The following is a 12,557-nucleotide window of genomic DNA, read 5'->3' on the forward strand; positions in this document are numbered from 1 at the left end:
TTTAGCTAATGTGGTGGTATATGCCTGTATCCCTAACTACTCGGAAGGCTGAGTCTAGGACTGGTTGAGCCCAGGAGTTTGAGACTGCGGTGAGCTATGAGTACATTACTGCACACTCCAGCCTGCGTGACAGAACCAGACCCTGTCGCTAACAAAAAAGGAATATGGTGAAATAGTTAAAATAGAGTTTTAAAAAATGTATTGCTCTGGATGGATATTCATGACACTTCAAAACAGCCAAATGTAGAGTGATGTATCTAGTATGATTTTGTTTTTATCCAAAGAAATAAATAACAAAACCCTCCTATGTGTGATTGTGTATTTGTGTATTTATGTGAGCACAGAGAAAAGTGTGGAGAAAATGTACATTAGGTTAACATTGATTGGAATGGATGGAGATGGTGTTAGGAGAGATTATAGCTTTTTCTTTAGATACCTAAAGGTGATTTTACTAGGTACAGTAATTATAAAGCTAAAAAGAAAAGAGGGGGAAAATTAATTGAGTAAACTCTGGGTTGCATGATGTCAGGGACTCTGTTGGGTTTTTTTTTTTTTTTTTTTTTTTTTTTTTTGAGACGGAGTTTCGCTCTTGTTGCCCAGGCTGGAGTGCAATGGCGCGATCTCGGCTCACCGCAACCTCCACCTCCTGGGTTCAGGCAATTCTCCTGCCTCAGCCTCCTGAGTAGCTGGGATTACAGGCACACGCCACCATGACCAGCTAATTTTTTGTATTTTTAGTAGAGACGGGGTTTCACCATGTTGACTAGGATGGTCTCGATCTCTTGACCTCGTGATCCACCTGTGTCTGTAGCACCTAAACACAGTGTCTGGTACTTAATATTTATTGGATGAATAAAATTTTGCAGTTTAATTTATAGATTAGTAGAAAATGGTAAAAATCATCGTGTTCCTCAGTGATTCTTAATTTTTTTTTTTTAAGAATTTATGGATCATTTTGAGAATCTGAAAGTCTTTCCTCAGAACAATACAGATAAACACACACTTTTAGATGTAATTTAAGCGGGTTCACCACCACCTTGAGGAACTTCCATTCACTTTAGGGTATACAACCCAGGGTTTATGCGATGGTGATAATAGTCTGACAAAAACAGTGTGTCAGGTACTGTGCCAAGTGCTGTATATGTGTGAATTCATTAGAATGTAGTATTTATGCAACTAAATTTGTGGGTTTGAGAACCTGTTAGGTTTACACAAGAAGCAACATCATCTAGCATTCTGACACATGTAGAACATTAATCACAAAGGGTCAAAAAAATTATATGTTTATATGTAATAAGACTGTAATGCAGGGCTGCACACAGAGCAGTTAAATAAAAGAGATTAAGGGTGGGAGAGTAGAGAGCCAGTAAGGAAGAATGATCCCTGTGAAGATAGACAAGGATGAGAGGAGACAATTCTGGGGGTAATCCAGAGTTGTGTCTGGAAGAAACAAAAACCATACAGGAAGATAAATAAAATGATGATTCTCAGCCAGAGAGTCTCTTCTTACCTGTTTCCTTGCTTACACCAAAATTGGAGAGGTTTCTGCAATAAGTAAGGCTAGGTAGGCAGAAAATTCTGCATACATACTCATTCTAGAAGGAAAATGGTGAAGGAGAGGGCCAGTGGGAAATGGCTGTCTTCAAGACAGAGCTAAGGATTTCCTTTCTACGTCCAATAAACCATGTATGTTTTGTGGAATTACTTACCGCTGGGTGTTTTCTTGCTAAATCTATTTTTTTTGCTCCTCCTTTCACTAGACTAGACTATAAACTCCCGCAAAGGTAGGGTCCTCATCTGTTGTATTCACTAGCGCCAGTTCCTAGATAGTACCTACCACATAGTATGTGCCCTATAAATATTGGATTAATGCATTTTTAAAAGTTACCCATTTCAGATTTATATATATATAAAATCTTGTGTTACCCAGTTGATCTGAGTGAGGGCATGTTACCCAACCCCAGGTAAAGATTCTGGGTATAGGGAAACATGGGCAAATACCACCATTTGTAATTTAATTTTTTATCCATGTATTTCCTTACAGTTGTCACTTTTGTGAAGGTATATTAGAAAAATGAGGGTATCGTATGTGTGTTTTTGTTCGTTCTTGTAGAATCTGACTTGAGAGCAGATTTCATACCTTTTTGTCTGAATTAATATAATTATTGAGTGATGGCAATTGTCACTATATATATATATATATATATATATTTTTTTTTTTTTTTTTTTTTTTTTTTTTTAAAAACAGAACTACCAATGAAATAAAAAATCTTCAGTACCTACCTCGAACAAGTGAGCCCCGTGAGATGCTCTTCGAAGACAGGACAAGAGCTCATGCAGATCACATAGGACAAGGTTTTGAACGACAGACTACAGCTGCTGTTGGAGTGCTGAAGGCTGTGCACTGTGGAGAGTGGTATATAACTACTGCTGTTTTAATGAAAGCATTTCTTGGCTTCTACAATTTTTCTTGGAAAGTCTTAGTAATTCCTCCTTACTATGGGAAAAAAAACTTCAATTTTTTTACCTGTATTTGGATATCTTAATTGTATAATTGTTCTAAAGATTTTAAAATCCTAGAATCTAGGTTTAGTCATTTGGGTTAACTGGAATAATTAATTTCATGTGCTAAGTGACTAGATGTGAAAAAAAGTGAGGCAAAAGAAAAACTAAGGTTTACCTGCTGCTTACTGTATGCCTTTTTACAGATGTTAAATTTAATTTATCTCAACTACTTTTTGCCCCATATTTATCATATAATGAAACTGAGGCTGAGAGCTGTCAAATAATTTTTTTTTACAGTCATATAGTTAGTAAGTGGTAGAGCTGAGACTGATTTCAATCTGATTCCATACTCTTGTTTTCTCTTCCTCCTGCTTTACTGTTCCCTTTCTAAGGTGTGGTTTCTCTTTATTATGTATTTGCTTTTCTGTATTTTGTTTTGTTTACAAGTTTCACTATGAATATTTTGACAGATTAAAAAATGGATTATTCTGTTGAATATACTTGAGGTGTCATCATACATTAAGTAACTTTCCATGTATTAAACTGATAAAAATACAAAGCAAAGTTACTGTAATTTTGCAGCCAGGCATGATGGCTCATGCCTGTAATCCCAGCACTTTGGGAGGCCGAGGCCGGTGGATCAGCTGAGATCAGGAGTTCAAGACCAGCATGGACAACATGGTGAAACCTTGTCTCTACTAAAAATACAAAAATTAGCTTGCGATGGTGGTCGGCATCTGTAATCCCAGCTATAGGGAAGGTCTTGAGGCAGGAGAAATTGCTTGAACCCAGAAGGCAGGGGTTCCAGTGAGCCAAGATCACGCCATTGCACTCCAGCCTGGGCAACAAGAGCAAAACTCCGGCCCCCAACCAAAAAAAAAAAAAAGATAATTTTGCTTGCTTAGTCTTTTGTTTTCTAAAATCAGGTATTGTTTGGGTATGAAACATGAGTTAGTATATGCTATTTTGCTTATCAGAGCCATTTAAATTTTTTTTTTTTTTTAAATAAGATGGAAGGCCTTACTCTGTTGCACAGGCGAGAGTGCAGTGGTACTGTCGTGGTTTATAGCAGCCATGACCACCCAGGCTCAAGCAAGCCTCCTGCCTCAGCCTCCTGAGTAGCTAGGACTACAGACACATGCCACCACATACAGTGAATATTTGTTTACTTTTACATTTTTAAAAAATTTTCGCCGGGCGCGGTGGCTCAAGCCTGTAATCCCAGCACTTTGGGAGGCCGAGGCGGGTGGATCACGAGGTCGAGAGATCGAGACCAACCTGGTCAACATGGTGAAACCCCGTCTCTACTAAAAATACAAAAAATTAGCTGGGCATGGTGGTGCGTGCCTATAATCCCAGCTACTCAGGAGGCTGAGGCAGGAGAATTGCCTGAACCCAGGAGGCGGAGGTTGCGGTGAGCCGAGATCGCGCCATTGCACTCCAGCCTGGGTAACAAGAGCGAAACTCCGTCTCAAAAAAAAAAAAAAAAAAAAAAAAAAAATTTCATTACTCTTCCTTGCAGAGCAGGACTCATAGGCAGTATGTCTAGAGTTGGCCTATTTTTAAATTTTTTGTAGAGACAGGGTCTTGTGACATTGCCCAGGCTGGGATCTCAGATTGCTGGAATTACAGGCAGGAAACACTGCACCTGGCCTTATTAGAGCAGTTGAATGTAAGAAAAAAAAAGTAAAAACAGGCTGGGCACAGTGGCTCACGCCAGTAATCCCAGCACTTTTGAAGGCCGAGGTGGGCAGATCACTTGAGGTCAGGAGTTCAAGATCAGCTTGGCCAACATGGTAGAGCCTCTCCTCTACTAAAATTAGCTGGACATGCTGGCACTCGCCTATAACCCCAGCTATTTGGGAGGCTGAGGCACAAGAATCGCTTGAACCTGGGAGGTAGAGGTTGCAGTGAGCCAAGACCATGCTGCCTTTCACAAATTTTGCTATTGCATTTTCATTTCAGTTCAGGTTATCTCTAATTCCTGTTTGATTTCTTTTTTAACCCATGGGTTATCGAGAAGTGTTCTTTGGTTTCCAATATTTGAGGATTTTTTTTTCCAGATTTTTGTTGTTTTTCATTTCTAATTTAATTTCCTATGGTCAGAGAATGTATTCTTATGATTTTAGTCCTTCTGAATTTCTTGGGGTTTGTTTTATGGACCATCTTGATGAATTTTTCTATGTCTACTTTTAAAAATGTGTATTTTGGCTAGGTGTGGTCACTCACCTCTGTAATCCCAGCACTTTGGGAGGCCAAGGTGAGTGGATCACCTGAGGTCAGCAGTTCCAGACCAGTCTGGGCAACATGGTAAAACCCATCTCTACTAAAAACACAAAAATTAGCTGGGCATGATGTCACATGCCTATAATTCCAGCTCCTCGGGAGGCTGAGGCATGAGAATCACTTGAACTTGGGGAGGTGGAGGTTGCAGTATGCTGAGATTGCACCACTGTACTCCAGCCTGGGTGACTGAGTGAGACTCTGTCTCAAAAAAAAAAAAGGTACTCTGCTGTTGTTTGGGATAGGGTGCTCTATAAATTAAGAGCAATTAAGTCAACTCTGTTGATAATGAGTGTGGTTCATGTCTTTTTATAGTCTCACTTATTTTTGTCTACTTGTTAATTCGTAACTTTGACATTGGATTTGTCTAATTTTCCTGTCAGTTTTTCTATTTTTTGCTTTATTTTTTCTTTTGCGACAGCTTTATTAAGCCATAGTCACATATCATATAATTCACCCATTTAAAGTTTACAAATGAATAGTTATTAATATATTCACAGAGTTATGGCAACTACCACTAAACTTACAGAGCACATTTTCATCACCTCAAAAAGAACCTACATCCTTTAGTTATCACCTCCCCAATCCTCCATTCTTCATCCTCCCAACCCCACACTAATATACTTCTGTCTGTATATCTATGTCTGTTAACATCTAATGTAAATGGAATCATATAACATGTGATCTTTTGTAATTAGCTTCCTTCACTTAGCATAGTGTTTTGAAGGTTCCATATATTTTGAAGTTGTGTTCTTAGGCAACTACACATGTAGAATTGTTATTTCTTCTTGATGAATTGACCCCATTTTTCATCATAAAATGTCCTTCTTATCCTTGGTAATATTCCTTGTCTTGAAATTAACTTTGTTAATATAGCCAATTCAGTCTTCTTATGATTGTATTTACATGCTGTATCTTTTCCCATTGTTCTTCTTTTAACTTACCTGTATGTCTATATTGTTGTTCCAGGTAGATAGATATCATATAGTTGGGTCTTTAATCTGTCTTTTAATTGGAGTATTTAGGTGATTTATATTTAATAATAGTAAATATTAGTAAATTTGGTTTTTAATTTCCATCCTGCTTTTTCCAATTTCCTTCTTTATTCTTTTTTTTTTTTTTTTTTGAGACGGAGTTTCGGTCTTGTTACCCAGGCTGGAGTGCAATGGTGCGATCTCGGCTCACCGCAACCTCCGCCTCCTGGGTTCAGGCAATTCTCCTGCCTCAGCCTCCTGAGTAGCTGGGATTACAGGCACGCGCCACCATGCTCAGCTAATTTTTTGTATTTTTAGTAGAGATGGGGTTTCACCATGTTGACCAGGATGGTCTCAATCTCTTGACCTCGTGATCCACCCGCCTCTGCCTCCCAATGTGCTGGGATTACAGGCGTGAGCCACCGCGCCCGGCCCCTTCTTTATTCTTTTTTTCCTCTTTTCTTGTCATTTTTAAGCATTCCATTTCACCTCCATAATTTGCTAAGGAACTTATAGCTCTGTGGGCTTTATTTCATTTCTTGTTTTCAACTTACTACAATCTACTTTCAGCTAATATTAGACTTGTTTATGTAATGTGTAGGAACTTTTCAGTAGTATGCTTCCATTCCCCCTCCTACCATTTCTGGCCTTAGGGCTAATTGTCATGTATTTTACTTTACATATGCTATAAGCCCTACACTGTATGTTGTTACTTTTGCTTTAAAGAATTATTTCTAAAGAGATTCTTTAAGTGAGAATAAAATCTCTTTCATATTTATCATTAGGTGTGCTGTACATTCCTTTTCATAGATCTGCATTTTCATTTAAGGATTATTTTCCTTCAGCCTGAAGAAATTCCTTTAGCAGTCTTTGTTATGCTAGGTTTCTGGTGACAGATTCTATCAGTTTTTGTTTATTTGAACATGTTTTTATTTCACATTTTTGGAGGATTTTTTGGTGGGTATAGAATTCTAGATTGACTTTTTCTTCCAGTACTTTAAAAATAGTCCATTCTCTTGAGGCTTGCATTGTCTTTGATAAGTCTATGATCATTCTTATCCTTCTTTCCCTGTATTATAATGTAATGCATGATTCTCAGATTTGCTCTTTTATCACTGATTTTTAGAAATTTAGTTATGATTTGCCTTCAAGTGAGTTTCTTTGTTTATGTTGTTGAGAATTTTATTCTAATATCCACTTTTGAGCACCTCTGTAAAAATGTAATTCCTAATTGAATAATTTGAGAATTTTTTAGAATTACATTTAAAAACATGAGTAATCTCAGCAAATGCCAACAGTTTATTGTATTAGTACTTTTCTAATGAAGTCTCTTAATTTATAAAGAGTTATATAAGAGTTTTATGCATCAGTATAGTTTTATGTATCTTCTGTGGAAAGAAAACATTCCCTTTTCCTCATATTTACTTCTAATTTTTATATAGTATTTTCAGCTTTAGCATTTCAATTTATGAAGCATTGATCTTATTCTTCAGATAGAACACTTAATTTTCTTGGTTTGCATAATTTACTAATCCAGATCATTATAATTTTCCAAACTCTTGTGACAAATATCTATGCAAAAATGAAGTCAGTTTTTAATCTGTGTTTAGGTTGAAAGTCATGGTGTTGACCCTTTCTTTAAATATGTGAAATGGTTTTCCAATTACAGTTTGAAAGACAGTACTATTGTATTGACCATAAACTGTTTTTGCTTTGACTTCAATAAGGATTCAAGAGAGTGAAACGTTTATGGAAGATTCTTATTATCTCATTTTCTTTTTTAGGCCTGATCAACCCCGTATAACCAAAGATGTAATTTGTTTTCATGCTGAAGATTTCTTAGAAGTGGTTCAACGAATGCAGTTGGATTTGCATGAACCTCCACTGTCTCAGGTGTTTTTAATATACTTAATTGTCTTTGGTTTAGTTTTTATTATAAAGAGACTCATTTATATTTCTTGTTTTATTATTTTTTAGTGTGTCCAATGGGTTGATGATGCAAAACTGAATCAACTGAGGAGGGAAGGCATTCGCTATGCCAGGATTCAGCTATATGATAATGACATTTACTTTATTCCAAGGAATGTTGTTCATCAGTTCAAGACAGTTTCAGCTGTATGCAGTTTAGCATGGCACATTCGGCTCAAATTATATCACTCAGAGGAGGACACTTCTCAGAATATAGCTACTCATGAAACAGCCACATCATCAGATTCCACATCATCTGTTCTTGGACCTCACACTGACAACATTATTTGTGCTGTGAGCAAAGCCTCCTTGGATTCTGTTTTTTCAGATAAACTTCATTCTAAACATGAATTACAGCAGATTAAACATGAACCTATTGCATCTGTAAGAATCAAGGAAGAACCTGTGATTGTTAATATTCCTGAAAAGACTAGAGCAGTGAATAATATGGATGGCAAGAATGTTAAAGCAAAATTGGATCATGTTCAATTTACAGAATTTAAGATTGACATGGATTCTAAATTTGAAAATAGCAACAAAGATTTAAAGGAAGATTTATGCTCTGCAAATCTAAGTCTAGTTGATACAAGGCCACACAGTTCAGCACATTCAAATCAAGATAAAAAAGACAATGACATTTTATGCTAAATTTGCATATACCATCTAAAATCCTTTAAAAAAAATTTAATTATGTAATAAAGATTCATGAATTCTGAAAGCAAGCCAAGGACTTGCTCCTGTGTCTGTTACAAAATGTAGTTTATGTAGCTTTGTAACATTCCTCAGTGCCTGTCCATAACTGTGAAGTATCAAGCACTTAGGGCCAGATGCACTGTAAACATTGCAGGTTTAAACATAAAGGAGTCTTTTAAAAAAAATCATTTACGTTGTAATTGTAGGTTTTAGAATAGAGCTGACATTAACATATATATATATATATATATATAAATATATATATATATTTTGTAATATGAGCCAGAATTCTTTTTCAATTTAAGGCTTTTCCATAGAGCTTATTTATATCCTTTTTTTCCCCCCATTTTAAATGTGTCAGCACTGTAGTGTAAATACCTTTTAAAATATCTTTTTAGTGTGATTTATACTGAAATGTGAGCCACTTAATAAAGGTTCATATTAATAAATATGTTTTCTGTTGAGTCTGCAAAGACAAACTGACAATTCATTTAAGTCATTTGTTTGATATATTATGATTCTCTCTGCTGGTATATCAATTTAGCATGGTAATGGAGTGCAAATATACGTAATTCAAATCTAGTAAATATTTAAATTCTCTACACAGTGCAGGGTTTTTTTTTGTTTGTTTTTTTTTTTTCTCCCTCCCGAGACAGAGTCTCGCTCTGTCACCAGGCTTGAGTGCAGTGGTGCGATCTCAGCTTACTGCAACCTCCGCCTCCCGGGTTCAAGCGACTCTCCTGCCTCAGCCTCCCGAGTAGCTTGGACTACAAGGTGCACGCCACTATGCCCAGCTAGTATTTGTATTTTTAGTAGAGACGGGGTTTCACCATGTTGGCCAGGATGTTCTCTATCTCTTGACCTTGTGATCCACTCGCCTTGGCCTCCCAAAGTGCTGGGATTACAGGCGTGAGCCATAGTGCCCAGCCTATGCAGGCCTTTTTAACAACCAGGACTCAAGAAAATGTGCATCTTTCTGTGTGTGAGTGTATATATGTATATCATATTTTGCATAATTTTCATAAATTGATGAATAAGATGAATATGTGAAATTTCTTAGCCCTACTCCCTGGAAATCATTGAAAAAATTTTTATATTAAACTACTATTGAAAGCAGTTTAGGTGTAATAGAAACAGTTTTAGAAAGTTGGGAGAAACAAGGTATGTTAATGATAGCAAAGCCTTCTTATTATGAAGTTATGTGGCCAGTTTACATAGCCTACCATATTTTCTTTGTTGTGTATGGAATGATAAGTTTAGAGAATTTTCTTACTAATATGTACCTTTACTAATTAATAGGTGAGTATAAAATCTTTAGTTGCAGAAAGCTTGTGGGCAATTAAAATCCTTTTATATTTTTCTGGCAGAGTGGGAGAAAAATATGGCAAATACAAAATTGTAAAATGGCAATGACAATGACTCAACTGCCATAAACAGATATAATTAACAAAATACTTTGTGGTACTTCATCTCAGGATCCCCTTCCTACCTTAGCAAAGGCAAACAACTTGGAGTACTTCCTTTTCAAAAGAAGCTCTAGAAATTTAATTAAGGTAGGAGACAAATTGCCAGTGCCTAACTAAAGATGAGTAAAACAAACCTCCTTAGGGACAGACTCACTATTTGACACTGCTTCTACTATTGTAATTAAGTCAGATAGAGGTCTTTGATGTATGTGTTGCTGTTAAGAAACTCTGCTCAGCGCAAATCTATTTTATTTTGTTTGTTTTTGGTATTATTCTGGCACATACTTTGGTTGATGACTTTCAGTTGGAGTTCTTTGTGCTGCCATTTGGGCTACTGTGGCTATTTCCATTTCTGGCCTAATGTACCCATCCAAACTGCTCATATTTCTGGTTAGCGATAAGCCATTTAGGAAGAAGCATGATTTCACCAGAACAAATAAAAGTTAATTGCAGCAATGATGTCAGTTCTGGCTTCTACTTTAATAAAAGGATACACAAATATCATAGGAAATCTTCATGGTTTGTAGGAAATCAGTGTTTGCAACATAGGAAGTTTTCATGGGCTAGGGAAGGTATAAATCAAGATAAGGGTTTTGTTTTACATGTAATTGTCTTACCATACTCCCAACCTATTTAATCTTCTGTTTTAAGCTAAATTTATGGATTTGCACCTACCTTTTTGAGTGACTAAAGTTCTTAACAAACCAGTATTGAGAAATAAGAAGGGATGTGGTTAAAATGTTTTTTCTTTTTGTTTCTTTCTTTTGAAAGTTGAGGAATGATATATTTAACAAAAGATATGTTTTACTTCCAGCTTTCCAGTAGCATATACGTAGATGCATTGAGGTCATACTGTGAGAAAATGTCTTTAGGGTATCCCTCCAAAATATGAGCCTTAAACTTTTTAACTTAAAGGAAGGCATATCTAAAAACAAGCGTAGTAGTTGCTTTTAAGTATATTTTCCTATATAACCTATAGTCAGACTTACCTATAATTTGAAAATTTGTTTTAAAAATGCATGTATCTCTGAAGGTAAAGTATAGATGAGTGGGCTCAAGATTTCCAGGTACAGCCTTGTTATTGCCTTCAATAATGCTTACGTTCCTTGCCTCACAGGTTATAATTTTCAAATCTTCAGATACAATCTGAGAATTTGTTACATGCAAAAATTTTCTATTTTAATATTGCATTGTAGTAATGATTTTCTAGTTAGTATATTCCAGTTCTTTATCTGAATACAAGTTTTTTGTTTTTATTTGCAGTTTCTTGGACCAGAACAATAAAGTAAGACATAGTTTCTATATGGTCATATACTATATAGAATAAAGAATTGTTATATAAATTATTAAATGGATATACAGACCTTTACATAAAAACTAAGGTACCTCAGTGGAATCTGCTATAGTGCTTCCCCCTCCCCAGCCCTCAGTTTTGTTTATACCCTTTTAGCTAGCTAAGTAATACATATTCCATACTCAGGTTAGCTGGTTAGCTAGCAAAAGAATTAATATTTGTAGTATTTACTTGCAAACTTTATTGAAGCCATATTCGTTATCTTCCTTGTTACCAAGGCTGTTGACTTTAAATAAAGATTAAGTTGATCTTGCACAACACTGTATATGTGTGTGTGCATGTGCCTGTTCCTGTGTATGTTAAGTTTGTGGGAAATAATTATGTTTGTTTCCACATGTATTCATTTTTAATCCATTCTGTAACTTTTCTGGAGGGGAGGTCATTGAGGGTAGGGAAAATTTTATTTTTTGAGTTGTCATTAAGATATTTTATTAGTGATCCTGAGTGTAAAACAGTTTTTTCTCAAATACTTATGGCAGATAAGAGCATTTTTGTAAATAATAAATTAGCACCATTTGGATAAATTTGCATTCAGCTTTTTTTTTTTTTTTTTTGGACAGGTTCATTGTAATGTAAAGCAGGTATCTTAAAATTCATTTTACATTTAGTATAGGTGCAAAATTTGTTTTTGGAGTTTGAGAGGTATTTTCCTTGTCTTCCATCTTTCAATAAATACTAAAATTGGTAACCATAATCTTTTTACTTTTGTAATTTCTTAAAATTGACATTTTCATCTTGTCAACTTTAAGTTCTTTTCTGTCTTCAATTGAAACCTTAAAATCTTGAAGCGATTCCAATATGAAAATTATTTTTTACTCTTAAAGCTAGTTATCAAAAGTTGACTTATGCCGACAGAGACAAATATTGAGGATTATCTTAAACAAGGTCACTAAACTAGGTATGAGTACTTGGGATTATATGATAAATAACTCTCCTGTCCCACTAGACATAATGATTTCTTTACTAGGAAGGGAAGAAATACTTTCAGGCTGCTAAAACATGACATGTTTTAGGTCTTCGGTGTGGTAGAATAGATCTTACTCTTTCTCCTGCTTGATGTAACTACATTTATATATAAACAAAATTTTACTGGTTTTAGACTGCATTGAGTCATGTTTGATGTTTGGCACTGACTATACACTTCAGATATGATAATTAAGAGGACAACTCAGGAGAGCTTCTAAGTCCTTTTATCTTCTGTCCTGGCTTTTCTTTTCCGTTCTGTAACCCAGTACATACTACAGATGGAAATGATAGCTATTTAGAACATCAAGCACACAGAGCCTAAAAACAAACGTGTCTTTCTCTTGTAGC

General features: G+C 35.7%; 1 protein-coding gene across 1 annotated transcript in view; it reads left to right on the forward strand.

Moving 5' to 3' along the window:
- Window positions 1–11,937, forward strand: part of RSBN1L (round spermatid basic protein 1 like) — a 106,089-nt gene extending 94,152 nt beyond the window's left edge. The window contains exons 6-8 of the mRNA XM_003921137.4: window positions 2,249–2,416; window positions 7,547–7,655; window positions 7,740–11,937. Coding sequence (XP_003921186.1) covers window positions 2,249–2,416; window positions 7,547–7,655; window positions 7,740–8,378 — 916 coding nt within the window. The 3' untranslated portion in view covers window positions 8,379–11,937. The remainder of the gene's footprint in view (window positions 1–2,248; window positions 2,417–7,546; window positions 7,656–7,739) is intronic.
- The last annotated feature ends 620 nt before the right edge of the window (window positions 11,938–12,557 follow it).

Source organism: Saimiri boliviensis, chromosome 10, assembly GCF_048565385.1.
Source record: "Saimiri boliviensis isolate mSaiBol1 chromosome 10, mSaiBol1.pri, whole genome shotgun sequence".
NCBI lineage: Eukaryota > Metazoa > Chordata > Mammalia > Primates > Cebidae > Saimiri > Saimiri boliviensis.